Consider the following 26,528-nt stretch of genomic DNA (forward strand, 5'->3'; position numbering starts at 1 on the left):
TTAGGTTTAGGAATTAAACTAATTGGTCAGCCCTAGGGAAATATTGCAGTTTTCCTTGTAGATAGTACTGCCTTGCTAATGTTACCTGAACATTGCTTCTCACTAACAATCCCAGATATAAAATCCATATGATTGGTCAAAATAACTTGATCTGGTTTTGGCAAAAAATTTCATGAGCATCAGCTTTTTTCTTTCATTTTTTTTTTGGGGGGGTGTCTGAGATTGTTGGACCTATTCAATATTTTGCTTTTTTTTTTCAATATTGAGTCCACCTGTAAGAGAGGTCACTTTGACCGACTGTTCAGCAAAGTGAATACATTCTAACAGACTGTTATTTCTGTTTTTCGTAATCCTTGATGCATGAGGCGAGAGAGGATGGCATTCCAGCAAGACTTATGGTATGTTCAGAGAATTACTTTTATTGTTTTATCAGCACTTTCTACATCTGTGGTCTTCATCAAGGTCACCAGCAAACAGCGCTCAGACAGAACAAATATGAAACAAAAACATACAAGACAAACCACCCAGACACTTCCACAGAGATGCGTTGAGCTATGGGCACGTAGATGGGTGTCTGGTTTGATGCAGGAGAGCACGTAAGTCCGCTGGGTTCATATCTGGCGAAATTCTTCTGTCAGGTTTGATGCAAGAAGGGAGGACGCAGATGCAGACTTTCAAAAAGCAAAAGTTTTATTCCAACAAAAAAGCACAAAGGCAAGAACAAAGGTCGCCGCTGAGCCGGATATAAAAAATACTAAAACTTTGACGAAACAAAACAAGACTATGATTAACAAGACTATGAACTTAACTGTGGCTATGAGGCGAAACGTGACTTCATTCATGGAAAGGGTAAGTGAAGGGAGGATTTCGCAATGAGTGAGACTGAACCTGGAAACTAAATACTGTGGGGAGGTGAATCGTGATGATGTGCAGCTGTGAACAGAAACAGGTGACTTGAGTGAGACTAAGTGACAGGGGAAAAAACATGACAAAACCTGAAGATCAACATAAACCACGAGAATGGGCGGGTTTGAAACTGAACATTCTTCCAGGATTAAAAAGAGATTATAAAGAAAAAACATCCAAAAACTTTAGCATAAAAACTGAAACTTGAGAATAGTGAAAATACTCATTGCGTTGCATATGTGTGTGAAATACAAATATTTGTAAAAAAAAAAAACATAATTAAGAGATTTAGAAACCATTGTAAAAAATATTTGATTTGGAAGCTCTTGTTTATGTGTTTGGAAAACATATTTTTTATGATTGAATAATAATAATAAAAAAGATACATGTCTCTCTTTTTCTTGAGATGATTAAAATTTCCACCTGTTTGGCTGGGCTTAACTGCATCAATCCTCATGAAAAGTAGACATGAGTTACAATGTTTTTCACTGAAATCTTGCAGCCAGACTGGTTTTATGGTTTCTCTCCATGGAACTCCTGTTCGTGTTTAGCAATGTGTTCTTTAAGAGAACAGGATATCTTACCCATAATGACACTAATGAGACTTTTATAGTTACAGCCAATGTTGTTGTGTTGAGCTATAAAAGTGTTATTACCATTATTAAAGTTTTTTTCTTATTTTTTGGTGATCGAATCTCTTACTTATAGCCATTCTAACTTAATGTGTTTTCCTCTCTACTGCTTTGCTAAAAAATGGGCCATAATAAAAAAAAAAAAACAGCAATTCATGTCAATTTTATTTATGATTTTCACACACTACATACAGACTTTTTTGACCTGAAAAGAAACACTCTTGAAGCATCATTTGTAAGCAAATAAACCAGCACACCTCTATTAATACTCAGGCATAAATAAACATCTTAAGGGCATTTTTCACCAGTGCAGCTGCTATATTGTACCAAAATATATTTGTTTTAAAAACCAAAGAAAAAAAACACCCCAGAAAACTGTAGAATCACTGGTGTCCTCACAGCTTGTCAGTGTACTAGTTTATGTCTCCAGAAATTACCTTCAGGCAAGTTTATTCACCATCACGCATTCATCATTGTCCTTTAGCTTGATAAAGCTGTTGACATTTGATATGTGTGGTGAAAATAAAATCTCTTAAACAATAATTACATTTGCTGCTAAATTATTTAAGAGTTGACTCATGATCCACTGATGAAAAATGTATGTACGAAATGAAATTTTAAGATGGTGTTTATGTTCAACTTGTTATCAGATGTACTCTGCATATCAAGTTCCATCTCAGGATCAGACCAATCCAATTGCATCCGCCAGCCTGTTTCCTTATAAGAATTGACAGAACCAACAACGGTACAGGGTGCTGGTCAAAGAATGTGGCTGTGAACCTGTCACAGTCTGCTCTGCAATAGTTTGTCATGTCACAGTTTATGTTTAATCATGTTTTGTTCTAGCCATGTTTTTCCCCTGTCACGTTCAGTTCACTCACGTCACCTGTCTAATTGTTCACACCTTCCCTTCATGCCACCGAAAGCTAAATTTGGTTTCCTGCCTCATAGCCTGTTAAGATAGCCATAGTCATAGTGTATTTTCATAGCCTTGTTTTGTTTAGTGTTTTTTTCTCATGTTAAGTATTGTAATGACTTGCGGGGAACTTCACAGACAAGACGTTGTCGAACTGCTCTTTTATTTTACAGAACTCAATCCCGTTTACAACTCAGTACTGTTGGACCATAACCCACGTGCGATCATCAGCACTGCTTCTCTACCAAACTCAGGAGAGCGCCCAAACCTGCACCCAGACTGGCTCACGCCCACTCTGTCCCACCAACCACCAGCCCACACCTGAGTGACATGGCCTGTGGTCTAGTGATTGGCAGGAAGAGGGGGAAACAGCCAACTGTGTGCTCTTAACCTTATTCTGGGTCGTTACACTACCCCCCCAGTACAAAGTTCCTCGCCCACGAGGTACGCATAAGAACATGTAGGCATGGGAAATCACATTCAGTTCAATCTGCAGGCGGGGACAACAAAAGAATGCAACAGTAACATCAATATGCAAACAGTAAACAAAACAATTCTCCATATACTTTTTCTTTTTACATCAACAGGAAAAATGTCTTTGCCAGTCCATAACAAAATCTAATTTAACTCTCTGAACTAGGAAGGTCCGGGTAGACTACCGGCCCCTCCAGTGAGACCAGGGCGCATTCTTGCCCTTCAAGACTAAGGGGTCTCACCCCCAACTAAACTCCCTGCAAAGGGCCAACAAAGTCCCTAAACCGAATCGGAACTCTCCTCCGTCTCTGTGCCCTAGCCGGGTTGGGCGCTGGAGACGAGTAGGCTGGTGTCGCTGTTGCTGGTAGTGGGGATGGGGAAAGGGGGGATGGAGGGAAAGGTGAGGAAGCCTGCGGGGACCGAGCTGCTGATGTAGTCTGTGCCGGTGCGGGAGAGGCCCCTCTGTAAGGAGCCAGTCTGTCTCTGTGGAGAACCACCTTTCTCCCCTTGGATGGCAGCTGCACCCGGTATACGACTTCTCCCAGTCTCTCTAACACTCTACAAGGGCCTACCCACTGGCTGTCAAGTTTAGGGCACCGACCCTTCTTGCGCCGGGGACTGTAGACCCACACTAGCTCACCAGTCAGAAAATGCCTCCCCTGCGTTCTCACGTCATAATTACGTCTTTGTCTCACCCCAGCACTCAGCTGCTGCTTCCGAGCAAAACTATGCGCTGACTCAAGGCGATCCTGAAGTTTCCGTGCGTACTCAGGACCCGGGGGTGTGTCTTCCGAATCTGGCGGTCGACCAAATGCCACCATGGCTGGGGTACGCAGCTCTCTCCCCAACATGAGAAGAGCCGGTGTGCAAGCTGTGGTCTCCTGCACTGCAGACCGACACGCCATTAGCACAAGGGGCAAATGGTCATCCCAGTCCTTCTGGTGCTTCGACGTGAGGATAGCCAGCTGCTGACCCAAGGTGCGGTGGAATCTTTCTACCAACCCATCACTCTGGGGTCGCAAGGGGGTGGTGCGAGTCTTGTGTGCACCGAGGCGCTCACACATCAAAGCAAACAGCCGGGACTCAAAATTTCTGCCCTGATCGGAATGTATGATCTCCGGCACCCCAAAACGGCTGAACATGCCCTCCAGCAGCGCGTCCACCACTGTTCCTGTCTCTTGGTCGGGCAGCGGGTATGCCTCTGGCCACCGAGTAAAGTAGTCGATGGCTGAGAGAACATAGCGGTTACCTTTGGAAGAGCGTGGCAGAGGGCCCACAATGTCCACCGCCACTCTCTCCATCGGGCCACCCACTGCAAACTGCTGGAGGGGAGCGTGTGACCGGCCAGAGGGACCCTTGCAGGCCACATAGGGGTCGCACTGACGGCAGAAGTCCTCTACGTCCCTCCTACACCGCCCCCAGTAGAAGCACTGGCGAAGGCGGCGGAGGGTTTTTGTAACCCCAAAATGCCCAGATCCCGCCGCTCCATGCATGGCCTTAAGCACATCTACCCGCAGGTTTCTGGGGACCACAACTTGCCACCTATCCTCACCCGTTGCAGGCTCCTTCCAGGCTCGCTGCAGGACGCCCTGCTCCAGCCGCAGAGCATCAAACTTGGACCACAGTCCCTTGGTTGTGGCGGAGAATGCTGCCACTTCTTCCCACGTCGGCCGCTGCCGAGCCACAACCCACTGTAGAACAGGCTGCAGATCTACATCCTGCTCCTGTTGCTGCTTCCACTCTGCCATGTCTACAGCCTGCAGCGCCCGACACATCATCTCTCCCACGGACTCTGCGGTCCCGGTCGCCTCCTCAAGGAGCTCCCTCTCCCTCGCCTCTCTCTTCTCACAAAAACGGCACCCGTCTGCTGCACATGGCCGGCGTGAGAGGGCATCTGCATTAGCGTGGCGCACCCCAGCCCTATGCTCCACCCTGAAGTTAAAGGCCTGCAGCTCCTCTAGCCACCTGGCCACCTGCCCTTCCGGCTCTTTGAATGTCATAAGCCACTGCAGGGCCGAGTGGTCAGTCCTCACTAAGAACCCCAACCCACACAGGTAGTATCTGAAGTACCTGATCGACAGTACCACTGCCAACAACTCCCTGCGGGTGACACAATAACGCTTCTCATGCTTGTTGAATGCTCGGCTGAAATAAGCGACCACACGCTCACCTTCCGGCCCCACCTGTGACAACACTCCCCCAACACCCTCACTGCTTGCATCTGTGTCTAAGACAAAGGGTAAAACGGGGTCAGCCGGAGCCAGCACCGGGGCTTCACTCAGAGCCCGCTGGAAACTACTGAACGCCTCCTGACATGACTCCGTCCACACAAAGTCTTTGTCCTTCTGTAGAAGCTGGAACAGGGGCGCAGCGGTGCCGGCAAAACCCCGCACAAACCTCCGATAGTACGACGCCAAGCCTAAAAAACTCTTAAGCTGCTTCTGATTAGTGGGAGTGGGCCAATCAGTAACAGCCTGCACCTTCTCCTTCATGGTGCCGATGCCCTCCCCTCCCACCTTATGTCCCAGAAAATACACCTCCCGCTGCATGAAGTGACACTTGTCTGGGTGCAGCTTCAGGCCAGCTGCTCTAATTCTCGACAGTACCAGCCGCAAGGAATCCAGAGCAGCCTCGAAGGAATCGCCATGCACCAGGATGTCATCCAGGTAGACAACACACTGCCGACGAGGCACCCCAGCCAGCTCCCTGTCCATCAGCCTGACAAAGGTGGCAGGGGCGTTACAAAGTCCAAAACAAAGGACCTTGAACTGCCATAAGCCCCGCCCAGTACAAAACGCCGTTTTAGGCCTGGCCTCAGGGGCAAGGGGCACCTAGTAATACCCACTTCGGAGGTCCAAGGACGAGAACCAGGAGGACCCTGAGACCAGATCAAGTGACTCATCAATGCGAGGCAGGGGGTACGAGTCCTTCTTTGTTACGCCATTCACTGGCCTGTAGTCCGAGCAGAGCCGCCATCCAGTCACCTTCTTCGGAACCATGACCACGGCTGCTGCCCATGGACTATCTGAGGGCTCAATGAGGTCTGCCTGCAGCATCGAGTCCACAGCTTCGTCACATGCCTGCTGACAAGCCAGCGGGAGGCGACGTGGGCGGCACTTGATAGGCTGTGCCTCACCCGTGTCGATCTCGTGCTGCACAAGATGAGTCCTTCCCACCTCCCCATCACTCATGGCAAAACAGTCTTGAAACTCCAGCAGCAGCTGCCACAATTGTTCCTGCTGTTGTGGATCCAGGCTACTACAGTTTTTGTTCCATATCTCTCTCACTGCAGCCATCCTTCCCTCTTTTCCCACCTGAGGCCATGAGGGCGGGGTCGGTGTGGAAGGATCCCCGTCTGGGATAGTGTGACCACTGTCACTGTGGAGAGGGGACACGGCAGAGGAAAGTACAGGGAGAGGGCTGACAACAACAGTCTCTGCTGCAATAGTTGCTATCCTGCCTGGGTGCCCATCCTGACTAAGCTTGGGGAACAAGGTGACATCTGGCCCTCCATAAAAGCTCACATTCCCTCTTAACAGGTCTAACTGACAGCCAGTAGCCCGTAGAAAATCTAGACCCAGAATACAGGGGTCCTGCACTGCAGCTATCCATGCCATGTGACGTAGTGATTTTCCCCCCACAGTCATAGACAACACAGCCCTACCAGTCATAGGAGCCAGCTCACCTGTGACCGTGCGCAGACGTACCAAAGTGGGCTCGAGCGAGGTGCCCTCTGGAACTACATCCGGTCTCACCACAGTCACTGTCGACCCCGTATCCACTAGTGCTGCACAGGGCACCCCTTCAATTGTAACAGGAACATAACAAGAGTCTCCAGTACTGACACGTCCCACCGCGACAATCACCCCCCCGTCTGAGTTGTCGTCTGCTTCTGGGAAATGTGGTACCATGCTTCCTCGGCTGTGATGAAGGGCACCTCTAGATGGTGGCGAGAGGGAAGGTTGCAGTGGTACTGATGGGGCTGAAATCTGGGTCCGCATATCCCCAGCTATGCGGGCCCCGAGCCGTTTCCCGGCAGCCTGCCTGAGCTGGGGCACTCTCTGACCAAATGTCCTGGCTGACCACACCCCCAGCAGACCCTGGGTCCGGGGCGAAGTCGGCGTGTGGTCTGTAATGACACAGCTCTCAACAGTTCAGTCACTTCACTCACCCAGGCTGGCTTCTCCTCCACCAGGTGGCTCCTTTCTGCAGTTCTCACAGCAGGTTGGCTCTTATCTTGACAGGCCCCACCATTGCCAGCCATACCCCACACATTCTCTCTCTCCACCGCCATCTCCAAGGCCGACTGAAGGGTCTGCGGGTGGAGTAGTTGCACCTGCACTGATGAACTGATCCCGTGCTAGCTCACTTTGTACACTCGGGGGCATGTGAGCATATGCCCGCCGTGTCAGGCTCTCTACGTCATTGGCTAAAACCCGTAGCGGCTCCTGAGGTTACTGTAAATGCGATACTGACGCGGTTACTCAGTTCATTACGCAGGAGCTCTGGTTGTAAACACTGCCCAAAAACGTCTCTGTAGAGCCCCCACCAAAGCCCCATAATCACGCCTGTCATTAGGGCTCAGCATCAGAAGGCAGGACAACGCATCATCGGTGAGGCTCAGAGCCAGCTGCAGGGCTTTCTTTTCTGTAGACCACCCCTCAGCCTGGGCCAACAGCTCGAACTGAGCCAGGAAAGCCTCCCAGTCTGATCTACCGGCGTACCTGGGTGTCTTCACCGACGAGACAACCACTGGAGTCCGAGCGCAGTCCTGTCCGCTTACATCAGTAGCCTGCAGACCGCCTCCGGTGCGGGAAGAAGTGGCGCGGACCGCCGTTGTGGGGGTCAGCCCGGCCGCGTTAGCCATTTCCACCGCGGCCTCTCTTACCCGGTCTCTCGCCTCCAGTGTAGCCCTCGTGAAGTCACTGACCACATCCGCCGACCATCTGTAGGTGCCGTCTTTCTCCTCGTCTCCACTCAACTCGTCTTTCACCCGCACTTTGCGCTTCACATCCATGCTCCGCCGCCAGCTCCGGCTAACAGGCTAATCTGAGAGCAACGTACAGCCAGCCCGACAGAACGCCGTCTACTGTCCGGAATCACTTCTGACACCAGTGTAATGACTTGCGGGGAACTTCACAGACAAGACGTTGTCGAACTGCTCTTTTATTTTACAGAACTCAATCCCGTTTACAACTCAGTACTGTTGGACCATAACCCACGTGCGATCATCAGCACTGCTTCTCTACCAAACTCAGGAGAGCGCCCAAACCTGCACCCAGACTGGCTCACGCCCACTCTGTCCCACCAACCACCAGCCCACACCTGAGTGACATGGCCTGTGGTCTAGTGATTGGCAGGAAGAGGGGGAAACAGCCAACTGTGTGCTCTTAACCTTATTCTGGGTCGTTACAGTATTTTTGATGACCCGGCTCTGCCGCGCCTTTTGTTCCTGCTCCCCGTTCTGTGAATAAACCTTGTTATTTTGGAAAAGAACTGCATCTGGGTCCTACCTTTCCACGATCCTGACAGAAGGATTCTGCCAGACATGGACCCAGCAGTTCTGGCGCAGCTACAGCGCCGACTCGCCGCCCTGCAGGTATGCTTTGCCGAGGGCGGCGACATCTTCCAGCGGTGGTCGCTGTCGGGCCAGGTCCTGGAGGTGTTCCGCTGGGGACGCGGTCCGGGGACAGCCGCACTCCAGGCTGTCTGGGAGGGAGTGAGAGCCATCCACCATGAGGCGTTGGTGGAAGTGTTCGGCGCAGATTCGGACGAGGAGTCGTACACTCTCCACGAGCTCTTCATCTCCCCATTTGCCTCCCCCGCTCCGTCTCCCGACATCGCCGCTCCGGCCCAGCCCGCTGAGATCGCCGCTCCGGCCCAGCCCGCTGAGATCGCTGCTCCGGCCCAGCCCGCTGAGATCGCCGCTCCGGCTTCATCCACGCCTGATCCGGCCGGGTTCCAGCCCAAGCCTACGCCGGCCGTCCTGCCGGGTTCCACACCTCTGCCGGCCGTCCTGCCGGGTTTCTCCACGCCTCTGCCGGCCGTCCTGCCGGGTTCCTCCACGTCTACGCTGGCCGTCCTGCCGGGTTCCTCCACGTCTGATCCGGCCGTCCTGCCGGGTTCCTCCACGTCTCTGTTCCTCCACGTCTACGCCGGCCGTCCTGCCGGGTTCCTCCACGTCTGATCCGGCCGTCCTGCCGGGTTCCTCCACGTCTACGCCGGCTGTCCTGCCGGGTTCCTCCACGTCTGATCCGGCCGTCCTGCCGGGTTCCTCCACGTCTCTGCCGGCCGTCCTGCCGGATTCCTCCGCAGCCGCCCGCTGCCGTCCCGTAGCCACGACCACGACTGTAGCCACGACCATGACCAAGCCCGCTGCCTCGCCCACGACCAAGCCCGCTGCGGTGGTCGGAGTCCCACCCACCCACCCCATTTTGGGAACGTCTGGGAGCCGTTCCTTGAGGGGGGGGGGGGGGCTATGGGCGTCGCCGGGGGTGGGTCGGGTGGGCAAAACCTGGACTTGGCCGCCTATGGAAGCCCGGGTGGGCAAGACCTTGTCCTCGCCATCGCCATCGCCATCGCCCACAGGAGCCCGAGTGGGCTCATGGTCCTGGCCCATGGAGGCTCGGGCAACCTTGCGCCGTCGCCGGTGGGAGCCCGGGCGGACTCACCGCCGCTTGGCGCCAGTGGGGACCCTGGTGGCCCCGCGGCGGACTTCACCTCGCCTCACTGCCCTGAAGGGACGGCTGGGTCACCGGAGGTCGGGCTCCTCGGACCTGGCAGTCTGGCCGTCCGCCAGATGGGACCCGGTGTTAGGCCCTTCAGAGCCCCTCCCTCCCACCCTCGTTGGATGTCTGGGAGCCATCCTTGAGGGGGGGCTCTGTCACAGTCTGCTCTGCAATAGTTTGTCATGTCACAGTTTATGTTTAATCATGTTTTGTTCTAGCCATGTTTTTCCCTGTCCCATGTCACCTGTCTAATTGTTCACAGCTGCACCTCATGTCACTGATCACTCCCTTCATATTTAGCTTCCTGGTTTACTTTCATTCACTGCAGAATCCTCACTATCCCTCCATGCTTCTTTGCACGCAGATAAGTCTGGTTTCATGCCTCACAGTATTCTTTGTTATTCATAGTCATAGTCTTGTTTTGTCGTAGTCCTGTCTAGTTAACGATTCCATGCCATAGTCTTGTTTTGTTTTTGCCGTTAAGTATTTTTGATGCGGCTCTGCCGCGCCTTTTGTTCCTGCTGTGCTCCCTGATTTGTTGTTAATCGAGAGAGCTGCATCTGGGTCCTACCTTTCCCATCGTCCCTGACAGAACCACATTTTTACCTATCACAAAAACAACTCAAGAGTTCTACAAAACACGTATCAGTGTAAAACTGTATTAAATTGTATTTATCTGTGTGGATTTGCAATGTGGATTTGCTAAAAGCTGTGGATGTTCATTAATCTCCAATTACTAATCAAATGTGTCAATTAAACACGGACAAGGCAGAAAGATGACAAAAATAAAGAAAAAATCATGCAAACACATTGCCCTTAGAAACTGTCTAAGGGTACAGAAAACAGAGACTACAAGTATCTCGAACATTTGAGTGTGCACAACTTAAAAGAACTTGGCAAATCTGAGTATGTTATAATTCCATAAGATTGTACAAATAACGTGAAGCGATCAGGTCTGTACAAGTCAAAGGTTAATTCTTCATAATAACTTAATTTGGCTCTCATTGCACAGGATGATACTAAATTATACTAAATTGACCTTACTTGAATGAATTGATTTACTCATATTGTTCATACACCAGCTCTACACCAAGAACGTAGCCTGGGCTTTGCTGAACTGCTGAGTTGTGGCTGCAAGTGTGTCCACTCCACAGACTTCTCCGTTACAGAGCAGTAAGTGCCTACTTAGCTGGTTTTAAAAACAGCATGTCTCTGATGATAGCCGGTCGTGGGCAATCTCTGGTTGACATGACTGGATAAGCATAGTTATAACTTGTTGTAGCTTGAGATTGATTAAATGCTACAGCCTGGAGTGCTCCAACTTTGGAAGTTGAGATCTGAGATGATGTTAAGTGCTCCTTTGCGTTTCTTTTTTCTATAGAAAAACAAGTTGTTCTAGTCATTGAAATATATCAGAAAGAAACAAATATAAATAAGATTTTTTTCAAGTGTGTGTGAGAAGGGCTCTTAACTTTAACTCTTAACTCTCAACTTATTGGCACACACGCTGCTTTTTACACATGCTCTGCAGTCCTAAAATGTTCTGAGAGGGTCGGCATGGGAAAACGCAAAGGTCTACAGCATTCATTCAAGACTTGTTAAGGATATTTTCCAACAAGGCCCTGAGTAAAACATGCAGATAAGCAGTAGGTGAGTTGTGCAAATGTAGCGCCTAATCTAACAATTTGTAATAATATTCAAATAATGGCTTCATGCAAGTGCTTTTTATATATATATTTTTTATCAATAAGAAAATTATGCTCTTGATGACTTAACAAGCTTCAACAAGCCGCTTTTCTTAAAAAAAAAAAAAGTGTTTTGACCCTCGAGGCACTCCATACTTGTATGATGCGTCTTAATCAGTGACGTATTTACGACTAGGTTAAACACAGAGCTGGTTTAACACTCACGTTAGCGAGCATTGTTTGAAAGACAATAGTATGTTTTACCGAATCAGATAGTCGTGATTTAAGTGCCCCCAGATAAGATCCGTTGTTGTCTTTATTTAAACCTCTGCAATCTGGACGAAAATGACTGATTTGGCAGATTCCCTGACCAGAGAGGGCTGGTAGGTAGCATGATAGCTCATGATACAGCTGTCCTGTTGAGGTGTCAGATAGGTTTTGGCTAAAATCATTTGTTGGATCGCTTTTACAGAGAGGTTTTGCAGGAACTTAGCCGGAATCACATTATGTGAAAGCTTTCTGGATCCTGGTAAATTAATTAGGTTTCTGAAAGCGAAACTTAGGCCGTCCTACAAAGTTAGCAACGACATATGCTAGCAAGCTAATACACATTTAGCATGCTATCAATAAAGCACACCGGGGTCTTTCTCGCCTTAAACGACACATAGTAATAACGAATGCACTCATTAGAGCCGATGTTATGGGGGGAAATATTTGAGCTTTTGCCAATAAGAATCTGTCAGCAGAAGCACGCATTTACAGTAATTGCAACATACGGGTGACCATCCTCCCTTAATCCAAATATGAATTAAAACGTGTCTGCTCTAGAAGGAAGTAACAAGTGCATTTACTTCAGGTGAACATTTCCACTTCATATTACTGTCTACTTTAACCCCACGTGTTAACTGGAAGTGTTGTTCCGCCTGCTGCATCAATCCCATGTGACAGCTTTGGTAACTTTTAAGATTTTACACATTGAGTAAAATCTCAAGCATATCAAAACATCAACACTGACTTACATTATATTTACATACATTTAACCAGTGGTTTCTGTCATCTTACAAACAGCGGAGTGTTGGTGGTCAGAGGCACATTTCTGGTGTCAGTGAGTTGTCAGCGTCTTCGCCAAAATAGTCATTTATTTTCCCTTTTCTCACATGGTTTAATTTCAGTAAATGTTTATATATATATATATATATATATATTGATTATCTCTTAGCAGCTATAGCATGCTGTTACACTAATACCTCAGTGACGATAATTTAATGATGTAATATATGATGAATTACCATTCTGAGTGACCACACCAGTGCTTTTATTTCAGTTATTTGGCTACATGTTGTTGTAGTTTCTTTATGCACTTTCATATCAGTCGGATTTTCAAACACAACACACATTGAACTATACTAACATAAATGTACATGGCCATCCCTCCCATATAAGACAAAACCTTGAAGTGTACACAGTGAAGTAATGGATAAGATAGATTTGACTTGATTAGATTACAGCAGCTCAACTGTGTTGCCCTTCAGAGACTTTTTTCTAAGTTTTAATGTTATCGTCATCATCGGCTGTTATAAACGACGAAGCGTGCGTCTCTTTTTTAGTCCTGGAGTGATGTTTTTTTTTCTTTTTAAGCTCCCGTTACATCAAAATGAATATTCAGGACCCAAAGACATTTAAAAAAAACAAAACAAAAAAACAACTTTTTTTTGTCGGTAAACAGAAGGGCAACCGCAGTAAATTTTAAGAAAGGCTGAAGGTCATATTTATTGTTTTGTCAGAGGTTGAGAACTAAGTGTTTTCATGGGCGGTTTTCTGGAAAACGCTCTGGTTTTAGAATGCATTTAAAAAGAGAAAGTGTTCGGTTTGAATGCGTAAACCTGAAATGACCTGAAAATCTCCTCTGGCCAACATCTTACAGGTACCTCAGCGATGCAGGCATAGCAGAACTCAAAGGATCTGTGGAGAAAATAACACACGGGGACATCATTCGCATCGCACTGAATGTGAGTTTTACGTTCATAAGTTCACCATCATGAGTGCGCCATGTTGGAGCAGTTTGCTTTTCACCTGATTGGGAGAGTGCGGATGGGTTTGCTCTGTACACTGCTGTGGAGAAAATAGTTATAACAACAGCCAAGGTACAAGCTCCAGAAAGCTTATTGAAGGAGAAAAAGTTATTTTGAACTAAGTTTCGCTATGTGTGCTGTATCAGTCTATTCTTAATGTCAGTGCATGGCACTTTATTGACAAACGGAGCAATGGCTCTATCCATCTTCAGTATTCTCATCTTTAAGGAGTGTTACCCTCCCAACATCCCTTTCCACCTTCATCAGCTGGTCCATTGCCAACCTCCCAGAATGATATCAGAAATGAACTTCAGGTCAGGAATCTATCATTTTTGTGCCATTCAGTTCAGTTTGACCCGGTCATTTGTCCTTGTCCCAACATACACGGTAGCGGAATCTAGTTATTGACTGAAGCATGTCGCACTGTGTGAGCAAACTGTCAACACAGTCTGCTGCTTCTAACTTTCTCTGCACAGGACCATCGTACAGGTAAGCGTAGCCGTTCCCTGCACACATGTTGTCTTTAGGTTACTTGAATGATTGTTGTCGGATGACGCAGCGGTTTTAAAATCAGAGTTTTATTTGAGCAGAGCGACGGCTAATGCCCTGGACTGATGCCATCTGACAAATAGACGAACCTGAGCAACTTTACTGGGAATTTGGCTGAATTGATTTATACTTGGATAGATTAAACTTTGGAGCATATACAGAGCCCACTGTCTTGGCCCACTTGGGTCTAATTGAGCATATACATGCAGGAGCTACTGGAACCCAACAGCATCCCTGATGTGCTAATCCAGCTTCGACAGCTTTGATTTTTGCATTTCAAAAGAACCTTCCTTAAACTTTCATGTAATTACATTTAGTTTTCTCCAAGAACTCAGAATGAGATGAAACTCATCGGGCGTGCAGCATCGGATGAGCTCAGAACACAGAAGCTGCATTCGCAGCAAAAGCCCTGACGTTGATGGTTTGCTCTGGAGTGCTGCAAAAAGACCTGAGACAGCACTCAGACGCATCACCCGGTTCATCCAGCGAGGTGTAGCTTTGGGCTGGAACTTGTGGGGCTGTAAAATCTGTAAAATGTCTAAGAAGTTCTAAAAAATGAATCAGGAACCGTTGCAGCTTTACTCACGAGACATTTTATCGTCCCATTTTCTCCAATTTTGTCATTCCGAAGCACATTTACACGGTATTAGAATTAAATAAAAAAACAAACCCAAACAGAATTGTTGTGTTAGTCCGACCAAAACCAGGCTTTTGAAAATTGTGTAAATATGTTGGTCCGATCAAAATTGTATGAAATTTCAAGTTTGTAAGAAAAAGCTTCACCTCTCGGTCGCTTTAAGCATTCCCTGACTGCTGCTCTCATAAAAGGCTGATTTTATGACGACAGCTTCATCTGACAAAATCACCATTCAAGTAAGTTCAGGACGATGTCTGTGCAAGTCATTTTGCATCGTGAACGTTTCCTCACTCCGTCGAACCCACTGCAGTCAGTAGGTCTATTAGGCCCCCGTGTGTGTATGTGGGACACGGTGATGATCCACTTAAATGGTGTTTAATTGGATCATCCAACTGGTGAAATTTTACTTTGACATCCATCTAAAGAGTGCACAACTTCAGTTGTTTGCTGTGTCCTGATGAAATGAAAGACATTCAGAGATGGGGCCTGCAGCACTGTGTATATTGATGGGAGAGGGGCCCGATAAGGCTGCCTTCTCCACGCTGTCGGGTCAGCAGCTAAACGAATTACACGAATGTCACTATGTGATGTCATCAAAGTGCAGTTTGTGAAGTTTATTGTGTCGAGGTGAACAAACGTTGCCATTCGACTATAGAGGAATAACGAGGCGCAAAAAATTGAGAGCAACCCATAACAGTTTAAATAAAACATTGTCATACAGTTACCTTTATGCAGCTTCATGGAAGGGATTCTGGGCTCGGCCCTGACATGAAGACAAACAGTCTCTAGTGGATTCTTTTTTCTTTTTTTTTTCCTTGTTTAGTCTTTTCAAATGCCGGCACTTCTTTCTAATAAAGTAGTGTATCCTTTGCAGAGTGACCTGAGGCCTATTGGGAGAAAATGTCTACCGTCTGATATCAATAGTGGAAGAACCGAGAAGGTAAGTGGAACAGAAATTCACATACATCAATTTCACTGCTGTTTCATGTCGCATAAACAGAGTTTTTTGCCCTCCACCCCCCCACCCAACATCTGAAAGGCAGTTCTCACGAGTGCCACTAGATGGTGCTATCACCCTGTTAAATGGGAATCGAATAACTCCCCTGTGAAACTGAAATTGAGCAGCTGGAGAGAAAAATGCTCCAAATATTAAAACACAGAATTTTCTTTGTGCTTGGTGCATGTTATCGTGGAAGAATCTGATGCACACTCACTCTACTTTAGCAGTGTGTTCATGAAAGAATGAATGCTACTTTTAACTTAATAAGACTGCACTGTATCCAGATTATGGAGCAATATCTAGGGAGCAGGTATACGCTTCTATTCGCAGAAATAGACCTCGTTGTTGACAGAAGAGTTCCTTCAAAGACTTTTAAACCAAATCTCAATTATGAATTATGAAGCAGTTTGGAGGAATAAACAAACCTGTCGTGAACATGCAAAGAGAAATGATTATTTCTATTATGTGTTGTTGATAGCTTGTCCTCAGTACACACCTCACTGTAAATCCTGAAGCTTTTGCTTGTACTTAATCCGTCATGCTGCTGATTTACTCCTAAAACATGCTTTTTTAAAATTATTTTATGCCTTTTTTTGGGTACCGGCAGTTGGAGGGCCCATGTGTCCTCCAGGTGCAGAAGGTGAGAAACATCTCAGCCCCAAAGGACCACGAGGAGTCCCAGGGTGCTCCGCGAATGCTGCGCCTACAAATGACAGATGGGCACACCGCCTGTGTTGGAATAGAGTTTAAACATCTGTCTAAAATCAGGTGTGTAACACATTTGTGGCAATAAAGGAATGTAGTTAAACAAATTTGTCAGGGGAGTTTATTTCCCCAGGTGATTTTGGTAAGAAACAACGGTGGATTTCCTTTTTTTTTTTTAATAAACAAAGAGTTGCAAAGACAACCTCTCTGTCTGCTACATTGATGCTGAAAACGGTGCATTCAGCTGCTACCTCATGTATGCAAAGCTAATGTGTGAGATTCTGCACACACCCTCCTCTTTCACCTCCTCATCAACACTCTCCCTCACCTCATGTCTGAATTTTCCATTTATCTGCAATTTCCACATGGTGGCAGCTGATCTAACAACTGCCTTAATTACATCTCCATCCAAGCAACGGTGGCCTTGGTGACTGCTGCCATGGTGACTGGCCAGTCTGTACAGGTGGAGTGGCCAGAATGTGGGCCTTGACTTCCTGATGGGAAGAGAGGGGATAACGGAACAAATCCCCTCTTTATGAGCAACACGCGCGCTCACAGACACACACACACACACACACACACACAGGCAACCAACAGCAGTGGTTAGTGTTTCTGATGAAAGTGACCGCTTTAGTGAGGCCATAAGTGGGTGGCAAAGAAGGATGAGATGGATTACGGGACTGCTCAGCATGTAAGACAATGATGTAAAGAAAAAACAATTAAGTCTGGGGTAACAACATTAAGGCTGAACAGTATGTCTGTTGAATTGAATGTATGTGCCCCATTTGTGCGTTTGCTGCCATCATGAGAACCCCATATATCTCAGAGGTTTGGAGTCAAATCCGTAATTGTTACTTTGGCTTCCAGAATCAGTAGCTGGAAATCCCTCTAAGTCCCTGTGCTTTCCTAATGAGAGAGGCAGAGCCCTTATCAGGCTTGATGAGATAGAGGCTCTTTTAATTTACCATGAGGATGGGTGAGCAGCTGGGATTATTAATAGTCTCTCCTAGCCTTGCCACCCATCTGCTGGCACTGCTCCATGTCATTTAGAAAGTGGTATGGGTGAGGCATTAGTTGTTATGCCTGGTATATACAGTTTCCATGTCTTAAACTGGTGGCAGGTTAGAAACAAATCATTGTAGCATATGTTCATTTTTATCGCTATTTCATTTTTTTGTTTTTTTTTGTTTGTTTTGCAGTCTCAATACCCCCCCCGGAACAAAGGTGAAGCTTCATGGTACTGTCCAGGTTAAAAATGGTTTTTTGCTGCTCGATGACTCAAAAATTTCTGTCCTTGGTGGAGAAGTCGATCATATGGTGGAGAAATGGGAGCTGCAAAGGGTAAGGGGTTAATATTCCAATGATGGCTCAGCTACTTTGGCTAAAAAAGATAGAATACCCAATAAAGTCACAAATGTAGGCCACTGTCGGCCTTTCATTAGTCTGTCTTTGCTAGAATTGTGTTTGTCTCAGGATTTAAGAACAAGTTCCCTTTATCCTTCATCCTGCAGAGTCTGGCCAAACACAGCAGGAGTAACATTGGAGCAGAAGGTGGACCTCCTCCCTTTATGCCATTTGGTCAGGTGAGGAAAAGCACAACAGCGCACTTCTTTAATCAAAGCTCGTAAAGAGCTTCGCCTCCGATGGAGACAAGAGAACAGCTACCTCTCAAAGGGGTTATAGAATAACAAACGGACATTAGACTGTTGGAAATCGTGTGTTTAAGAAACTAGATTTCAGCAGTGATTCAGTGGAAGTCCCGTAATGATTGTATGAGGAACCAAACTCCGCGAGGCCCTCTTTTTTGGCAACGTTTCTTTTTTTTCTGACCTTCTTGAACAACGGTGTCTTTATGACTCTTTAAAGTGGACAGATGATTTCTAATTCTGCTTCACTGCCCTCCCGACAACATTGTGTGTAAATGTTGCTTTAACAATTGAAAGAAAAGGTTGTGGTAATTTGTAAAAAGGGTAAGAAGAGATTACAGTTTGAGAAAAAGAAGCCAGTTTTTGAGGTGTACCGGCCACGATGATTGCTGTGCTCCAAATATACGTTTGCAGTACTTTCTGCTGGTGTCTGTACGCAGAGGTCAGATTTAGAAAATACTGATTCCCTTTGATTCCCAGTATCTTCAGTAAGGATTAAACTTTTTTTTTTTCCTCCATTTTGTTGCTTTGTGCACCACGGGCATTATAAGAAAATTAAACAGTGCTTTTACATTTAAGAGCTTATGAGTCGATACTCCCATGGCAGGGATCACGGCTTAAGAAGCACATGCATCTGTTGCAGCTTGACACTTGGATTTTTGGATTTTCAACCACTCTGTATTCCAGATTTGTTTAGGCTTTATAGAGCTGGATAAGGAGCATTTGGGAATTATGATTCGGCATTTTCCAGAGTTTCAGTGCAACTGTACTCCTGATGCTGGGTTACTCTGGGCCTTTGTTTTGGGCTCGTCCTATGTTATTGCGTTTTCTCTCAGTTCTTTGTCTCAACTACCTGCTGCCAAAAAGCATCATCACAGCTGCCACCAGCGGAGCTAAAAATGTCACATCTACAGAGCACAGCTTAAATCTGCATATGAATCCTTTATAGTTCCAGAATATGTTCAGAGAGGATGGAAATATCAGGTGCAAAGATTCTTTGCTCAAGAAAACTACATAGGACTGAGGAGGATCTGTTCTTACCCTCCCTGCAGAAGAGTGGAAGGAAGGATGAAGTCGACTGCAGAGACCTAGACCAGAGGAAGACCCTTCAGACCCTTCAGCCTGTGACCAAAAACCCTGATGAGAATGATGAGTTTGAAAAGCAGCGGACTGCAGCTATTGCCGAGGTGGCCAAGGCCAAAGAGGTATTTAAACTCTTATTGTGTGTTTTTTAGAATGTATGTTGGCTTCGTCTCACAATGCAGTTTGTACTTAAGCGTCTTTAAACTCTATTGTATTTGTCTTAGGCAGCTGTTCATAATAGCCACAGTTAATGTCAGATTATTCACCTTTCTCTCACTTCCCATTGTTGAACGACTGCGTCTGTCATGTTAACAGTTCTGACTGATTTCTGTTTGTGTAAAAGCTATTTAAAATGCATGCTGATTATTGGCGTTCTCCTTGACCTAAATGGATTTTGACATTTCAGTGACTTTTGAAATTAAAAGTCGTAATCACACTATCAACTGCATACTTATGTTTGTCGATTGGTTGTTATTTGCCCAGCCCTGCAGCTCTATTGATCCTGTTGTGTTATTTTGCTTGTTTTCTTTTTTTTTGGTCAGGGCCCCCGAACATTTGGCGGCGGAGGAAATGCGGGAAGTAATTTATCCAATGCGGGTTCCTCTTCCCGAAGCCGAGACTCCTATCATCAGAGGAGAAGAGAAGACAAGGTTGAAAGAACACAAAGCAGACAAGAGGGAAACTACCGAGAGCTGGTGAGAGGACAAATGTGTTTCAAACCTGTAAAAAAGAAAAGAAAAAAAAATTCTGTTGAAGAATGGCTTTATCTCGCATTACTGAAGGCTCCGTTCAGCATTACAAAGCAATTTACAGGTTGGAAGTTGTTCTGTGCTCTTCTCTGGTTCCGTTGGTCAGAGACTGAAGTCTTATTTCATGGTTCAGAGACTTGAGTCGGGCATCGATTATGATATTGCGGAATGTAAACTAACTTGAGGCCTGGTCAGATTTTCCAGTCAAATGGCTGTCCGTTTCTCTTGTTTTGTGTTGTGATGTTGCAATTTTCCAGCCAAAATCAGCGTGCTTTGGGCGGAACACATTAATAAAACAGGTTAGGATATCATAGAGTTTAGTTTAGTTTAGGATTGTGGTAAAGATGGTTTGTGAGTGAAATGCACACCTATCCAAAGTGAACTAGGATGCCTTACAGTGGACCTTCCATCCACTCCACCTTTCTCTGTGACTCTGAACCTTTCTTCTGTTTTGCAAATAACATTATCATAACCATAATGTACATATGGATTTTCTCTCTCTGCCTGTACTCTGACCCATTCCCCATGGGATTCCTTTTTCTTTCATTTCATCCCGTGGCCAGGTGGATGAACGTGCTTTGAGGGACATCATGGAGATGGGCTTTAACAGAGAGGCTGCTCGACAAGCTCTAATGGATAATAACAACAACCTTGAAGTGGCACTAAACAGCCTACTGACTGGATCTTCTGGTAGCAGACCTGGCTCTGTGGTACCTGAAACGAACAAGCCGCCACCCAGAGGTTCATACTCACGCAAACACACCCTCAGCCTCACCACGCTTCATACAGCTAAAGAGTTAGCGGAGGAAAAGAAGGGTTAGAGCAGCCTAGTTAAAGGGTCACTGTGGTAGTTTTGCAGCACCTTGAAACTTGATTAATCACACTGAATTACTATCTTTTCAAAACGTTTTTGAGTGTGTGAACAGAAGCCTTTTGGTGCTTTATGGACAGATCACGGAGTCAGCTCAGAGTTTCCCCGCTGATCATCAGTGAAATATCGAATGCATTTGGGCTTAGATTTATAAACATTTAAAAAAGATAAGAAGAGATGACAGTCCCCCGAGATGAAATAAATCTTTGTGGCGTATCAGTAATGATAACTTCTGTGCTCCTAAACTTTGTCTTGCAGCTGCTCTCTTCACTGTCAGGCTTAAAATGTACGAGTGAATTATAGAGGAAAAGTGTTCAACTAAACAGATAGCGGTTCATTTAGCGAGAGCACATCAGTGCTCTTCTCAGAGTTGAAGCTGCTCTGTATGGAGAAATAGGCTAAAATTCCTTCAGCCTTATGAGAAAGACGGGTATCTGAAATGTTTCGTTGCAGTTGTTGCTGCAAAAAAGCAAATCTCATTTGTTGATTTGGGTTGTCTTTGTAGAAAATTCTAAACTTGAATATTGTGTGCACATAACACAATACATAGAGCCACATGCTGTGGATGTTGGCGTCCAAGAAAAATGATGAACCTGTTCAAACTCATGGGTCAAACTATTCTTAATCTTGTTTTTGGGCTCTCCTCAGCCAGAGGAAAGGGGAGAGGAAGGTCCAGAAATGAAGATGAGGAGGAGGGAGCAGGGGGAAGACCGTCTGGACCAAGCACTCTCTTTGACTTTCTGGAATCCAAGATGGGAGTTTTCTCCATTGATGGTGGGTGAACGTGACATTTTAGATGAAGAGCGAGTTTCAGGCATGTTCATCTCATGCTCGAAAATCAGCAAAGAAGTGAAAGACCTGTGCAGCTCTCATTAATATCCCTTCTTTTATTCATCCACTCTTTGTTTTGCCACGGTGTTTAATCATATTTGTTGGTCTGCTTTCTCAGAGCCAAAGAGCCAGGCACCACAGAGATACCAAGATGACAAAGCAAATTTCTCCAAATCAAACTATTTCACCAAAGACACATCTCAGACCAAGTTCTCCTCACATAATGATCACAGGCAACAAAGGAATGACAAACCACCTCGCTTTAACAGGGACACAGATTTTCCTAAACCTGGCCAAGAGCCCACGTCGAACTACACAACCTCCCAAACATCAGCTCATGCCCAGCAGTGGAAGGGCCAGGAGAGATGGTCGCGCGGCCCATCAGACAGAAGAGAAACGAGAGATGAACAGATTGTTCCCCCCGCCATCACGGCTACTCTCGCCCATTCAAAAGAACCCCAGCAGCAGATGGAATTTAGTGGATCTTACCCTCAGCGGTACCGAAATGAAGACGGTGGTGGGAATATGTCAGGACCATCTCACAGGAGAGGGGTGAGAGATAACGGGCCCTCGTCTAAACAGAATAATTCTGCAGGAAGCGAAGTGGATGGACATGGAAATGGAAATGGTAAACGCACAGAAAGAAATGAAGAAGCCAATAACAGTACGAGGAAGGGAAAGGCTGACCGGCCAAACTCGGATCACTTTGATAGACAAAGGGATAGTGGGCCGCTGATATTCAGAGGAGGAAACTCGGGGACTGCCCAAGAAGTAGGATTATCACAGGGCTCTCGAACAGTGACAGGGAATCATTCACATTTCCAGAATGGAGGGTTGGAATATAAAAGAACTGGGCCCATCAAACCACCAAACTCATCCTATCCTTCTAATAGGGATCAGGCACCCAAGAAAAACACTCCTAATAACCTGGGGCCTAAAAGACGACCGGGGCAAGGCAAAGGTCAAGGTCCCCGAGGACCAGAGAAAAGTCATGTCACTGAACACAGCTGGAAGCCAGGGGACCAGTGCCTGGCCCTGTACTGGGAAGACAGCAAGGTACGTTGTTCCTGGACATTACTGAGCATGTTTCCGCTTCGTCCTTCTTGAAAGGCTTTATTTCTGTTGTTTTTGTCCATCACGCTGTCACCAATGTCTTTGATTTGATTGTCAGGAATAATTGACATGAATTGGGTTATCACTATATGTGGAAATGTCAGTTTTAAAAATGCATTTTTTTTAAAACCGTTTTTATTTTGTGTGTAAAGTTCTATCATGCCAGAATAGATGCTGTTCATCCGTCGGGCTCTACGGCGGTGGTTGTATTTAGTGATTACGGAAACTGTGAAGAGGTCCTCCTGCATAACATCAAGCCTGTAGCTGCTGATGTGTTGGTAAGTCACAAAGAAAACTGCATTTTTCTTTTAGAATTTAGTTCTCATTAAGGAAAGAATGTGCTGGTTAGTACTCTATTACAGTTACTTATTCAGTGAGGTGCAGAAAGCTGCTCAAATATGAATTACATCCAGTTTAATTACTCGCAGTAACACATAATTATATCAAATGGCAGGAAGAGGATGATGGCTACTATGATAGTTCACTAGAGTTTCGCCGGGGGGGAGATGGGCAGCCAAGACGCACAAGACCCACGCAACAGTACTACCAGCCACCCAGGGCGCGTGATTGATGTGTCTGTGTTGCACTGGAGGGTAAATAAATGAGGAAATTGTGTTTTCTCTTGTAATTAAACATCCAACATGTTTGTGATCTTTGAATTTTTATATATATTTCCCACTCTTCCGTTATTATGGAGGGAGCTTTGAGGGAAAAATTGGACAAAGTTTAGGCTGTCAGTGGCAGGCATTCTTTTTAATGATCTTTTGTGCTATTACCTTCATTTTGCAAACAGAGGAGAAAGTCTATTTATTTAGGAATCGATTTAAAGATATTTCAACTTTCACCTCTGTTGCTGGCACAGTGAATGGTCTAAAACAATTTCACGAGGTTTCCAAGAATTATTATCTCATAAGATGCCCAGGGTCATGAGTGATTGATTTTTGTACGTTTAATAACATTCTCTTTCTTTATCCATCAGTGAGCTTGTCCCTCATCCCTCCACTTTCTGCAACAATCCAGAGTGCTTCCTGAATTTTTAAGCAGCCACACCATCCGGACATACAGAACTTTTCAAAGGGCTTGCACATGATGCAAAAATAAGAATACTGACATAAGCTCTTGTTTTTTTGTTTTTGTTTTTTTTGTCAAGAACATATCAACTGTATATGTTGTGAAAATGTGTTAAATGTATGCACTAAAAATAAAGAACTTATTGCTAGGATGTAGCAGGTTGGTTTTTCTGTGTATTTTTTAATCATCCGACTTCAGTGATGAAGGGTGGAAAAATAAATCTCCTTGGCTTTATTTTTGGGTCGTTGTCTTTCCTTATTGTGAACGCGATATCAATCAGTCACACATAACATGTTCAAGGCTGCTGTGTTTTATATCCTCTATGACATTAACTTGCCTAGTCTGGTTTAGCTCTGACTTTCCCTTCTTACACGTAAGCGTGAGCTCTACAAGTCCATAGCGAGCTGCTTGAGCTCGTTGTGGTCTCTGAAGCAAATCCAAAGGGTAAGACAATCTCTTCCTCACTGTAATAGAGATGGTTACACTGCAGAGATATCATTTTGCACATTACAAAAGGGACTGTACGCAGCTCTTGAAGCACTGCGAACGCTGGTGGCTGTTTATAGAACTTTTACACGTGAAGAAATAATCTCAACCGCGGCTCCAGTTTCTTTTGTAGGAACAGCAGGAGACAAACAGACAATGCACCAGGGTTCAGCAGAGAGGTCACTGTGTGATTCTGTATCACTCGTCCAAAGAGTTTGCTTTATTTTCCGAACGAGGCGCCAAGCGAGCGTACATGAATAATTAACGACTGGTAATATGGAAACCTATCTGCAAGGGAGGAACTGAAAGTGAACCTGTTGAAAGTGTTCGAGGGGACTGACACATTGGCCAGAAAATAATAAGGGATTGATTTTCAATCAGATAATCACTGATATTTTGGTAGAAGCGCTCTAACAGTGAAATGAGAGATTTCTGCCCATAACCCTTTGGTTTAACCTGGTCTTAGCACACTCAAGCAAAAATGTCGAGTTATCTGTGCAGATCATGATCCTCTGGATTTTTGGGTCGATTTTCTGTCACTGTTTTGGATGAAAAGTGTAAACAGAGAAAATCCTTTCGTGGTTATATAAAGGGAGTAAATAGTCTTTAATAAATGTGGCACATTGACCGTGTTCTGTTTTTAGAAATGACAATCTTTCGGGTGACGTTACAGAGGATTCATAGAAAAGACAAAAGAAAAGCTTAAATTGGATACTTATCTCAATAGCCACGAGGACACAATTAACAGTGAATCGGTTAGTTGATGAGACTAAACCGAGTGCGACGCTGTTTTGACCGAGTTAACATAAAGCTGTCTGGAAACACTCGATTAAATCTTGTTTTACATCTTTATGTAACTGCAAAGTTGATGCAATCTTGATGCCTCAATCAGGGAAATCTACAGCTTCAAATACTGCATGGTTCTCCTTTCTCTCTGTGTCAGATAGACCTTTTTATGGTTCGATATGATCTCAAGTATACAACATACCACTAAACAGTCATAGATTATGATTGGATATCACATGACCGGATTTAGAGTGGGTGTAAAAATGTATTGGGGCAGCTTTGCTTCTTTAAAGTTGGGGCTTGAAAGGTGTTAGCACAGTCAGCTTTAGTTTGATTGCATTTCCATTTATATTGGATTATGGAATGGTTGTACGATTTCTCTGTTGTTAGCTCTGTCTCCTCGAAGCAAAATAGTAATGTGTTTGACAAGCATGTTCCTCTAACAGTCAGAGGGGGGTTGGTATCAGTAGAAGAGCTTGTTTGTGTTATTGAGTGTGTGTTCCTCCACATCTCAGGCATATTATAGACCTCAGAAATACTGACATGCTTACAAGTACAATTCTAAAGAATTGATGGTGTCCATGGTGATCATAGGACCATGTGGCTAATATGGTTAATAAAAAAAAGGCTCCCTAGATCCTGCATTGCCTTTTTTCAGGCCTCTTTCATCCTGAAACTTGATCACTTTCTGCAAGAGGAGGTCTGCTTTTCACTCCTCTGAGGGAACCACCTTCTTTGCCACATTAACATCCCCTTCGCTCTGCCTCTTCGTTTCCCACCTGCCTGCCTCTCCTCATATCCCCATTCACAGCTGTTGGCCATTATCTTTCTGCGTACCTGACCCCTCAACCTCCAGCTCTCCACTATAGTACCTTTGTGGCAGTGACATCTGAACCCGGTGATCCAGTTAAATGCACTCTTTCTCACGTAATTTCGGCATCGGCTTCAACAAACCAATCCTTTCTCTCCTTCTTGTAGATGGGGAGGAGGAGGGGGGGTTACATGAAAGTGACTGCTGGTGGAGGGCACTTTCTTGTGAGGATTTTCAGTACCTGGTGAAATAGAGGAAGGCTTAGTGCAGCATGAACTACTTTTAGTGCGCTGGCTTTATACGGAATTGCTTTGGAATCAGGTGTAATAGTCCCCCTCGCCATTAAGCTATTAGGCTGATTTAATTGTGATTTGAAGGACCATTTATGGAAAAAATCATAAAAGCCAAGTCGAACTGTTTCTCTTTAAAAGAAAAAAATTAATTGATTAGATAGAAAATGATCCTTGTAATTGGTGTTTGCGTGCGCAGATTTAAACATGTCAGATTTGAAACTCTTTATTTGCAATGGCAGTCTTATAAAACAGAGGAGGTACATGACAGCTTCAACTAGACTTGAAAAAGATCAAATCTGCAGTAAAAATGTCATCACAAGATACTGAGGAAGATTATGTATCCAGAAAGGCTTGTTTGAGTTGGTGATGTGTTATTTACCCTTTTCCCTGCTTGTGGAAGGTAGTCGTTTGCATGTGAATCAAAGATTATAAAGTCAAACCACCCTCCTGTTGGTGCCTGCACCACTAACATGCAAAACAAGAG

At 45.5% G+C, this 26,528-nt stretch overlaps 1 protein-coding gene across 2 annotated transcripts; it reads left to right on the plus strand.

The window, feature by feature from the left end:
• Positions 1–11,523: 11,523 nt before the first annotated feature.
• tdrd3 (tudor domain containing 3) lies at positions 11,524–23,867 on the plus strand. 2 transcript variants are annotated; one of them, XM_072380793.1, is made up of 14 exons: positions 11,524–11,724; positions 13,266–13,350; positions 15,474–15,539; positions 16,207–16,367; positions 17,504–17,645; positions 17,816–17,887; positions 19,003–19,155; positions 19,576–19,728; positions 20,346–20,523; positions 21,302–21,427; positions 21,603–22,540; positions 22,750–22,875; positions 23,052–23,190; positions 23,577–23,867. In XM_072380793.1, the coding sequence occupies exons 1-13, from the start codon at positions 11,687–11,689 to the stop codon at positions 23,166–23,168; spliced, it is 2,355 nt and encodes a 784-aa protein (XP_072236894.1). In that variant the 5' UTR covers positions 11,524–11,686; the 3' UTR covers positions 23,169–23,190; positions 23,577–23,867. The 2 variants fall into 2 exon arrangements, with proteins under 2 accessions (XP_072236894.1, XP_072236895.1); XM_072380794.1 differs by lacking the exon at positions 23,052–23,190.
• The last annotated feature ends 2,661 nt before the right edge of the window (positions 23,868–26,528 follow it).

Source organism: Leuresthes tenuis, unplaced genomic scaffold, assembly GCF_036924035.1.
Source record: "Leuresthes tenuis unplaced genomic scaffold, fLeuTen1.0.hap1 SCAF_2, whole genome shotgun sequence".
Classification (NCBI taxonomy): Eukaryota; Metazoa; Chordata; class Actinopteri; order Atheriniformes; family Atherinopsidae; genus Leuresthes; species Leuresthes tenuis.

Bases quoted from the DNA above. Each gene is read 5' to 3' on its own strand.
- tdrd3 (XM_072380793.1), top strand. From the start codon at position 11,687: ATGACTGATTTGGCAGATTCCCTGACCAGAGAGGGCTG. The intron at 17,646-17,815 runs GTAAGGGGTTAA...TTCATCCTGCAG, and splicing joins AGAAATGGGAGCTGCAAAGG to AGTCTGGCCAAACACAGCAG. The intron at 22,876-23,051 runs GTAAGTCACAAA...ATCAAATGGCAG, and splicing joins CTGTAGCTGCTGATGTGTTG to GAAGAGGATGATGGCTACTA.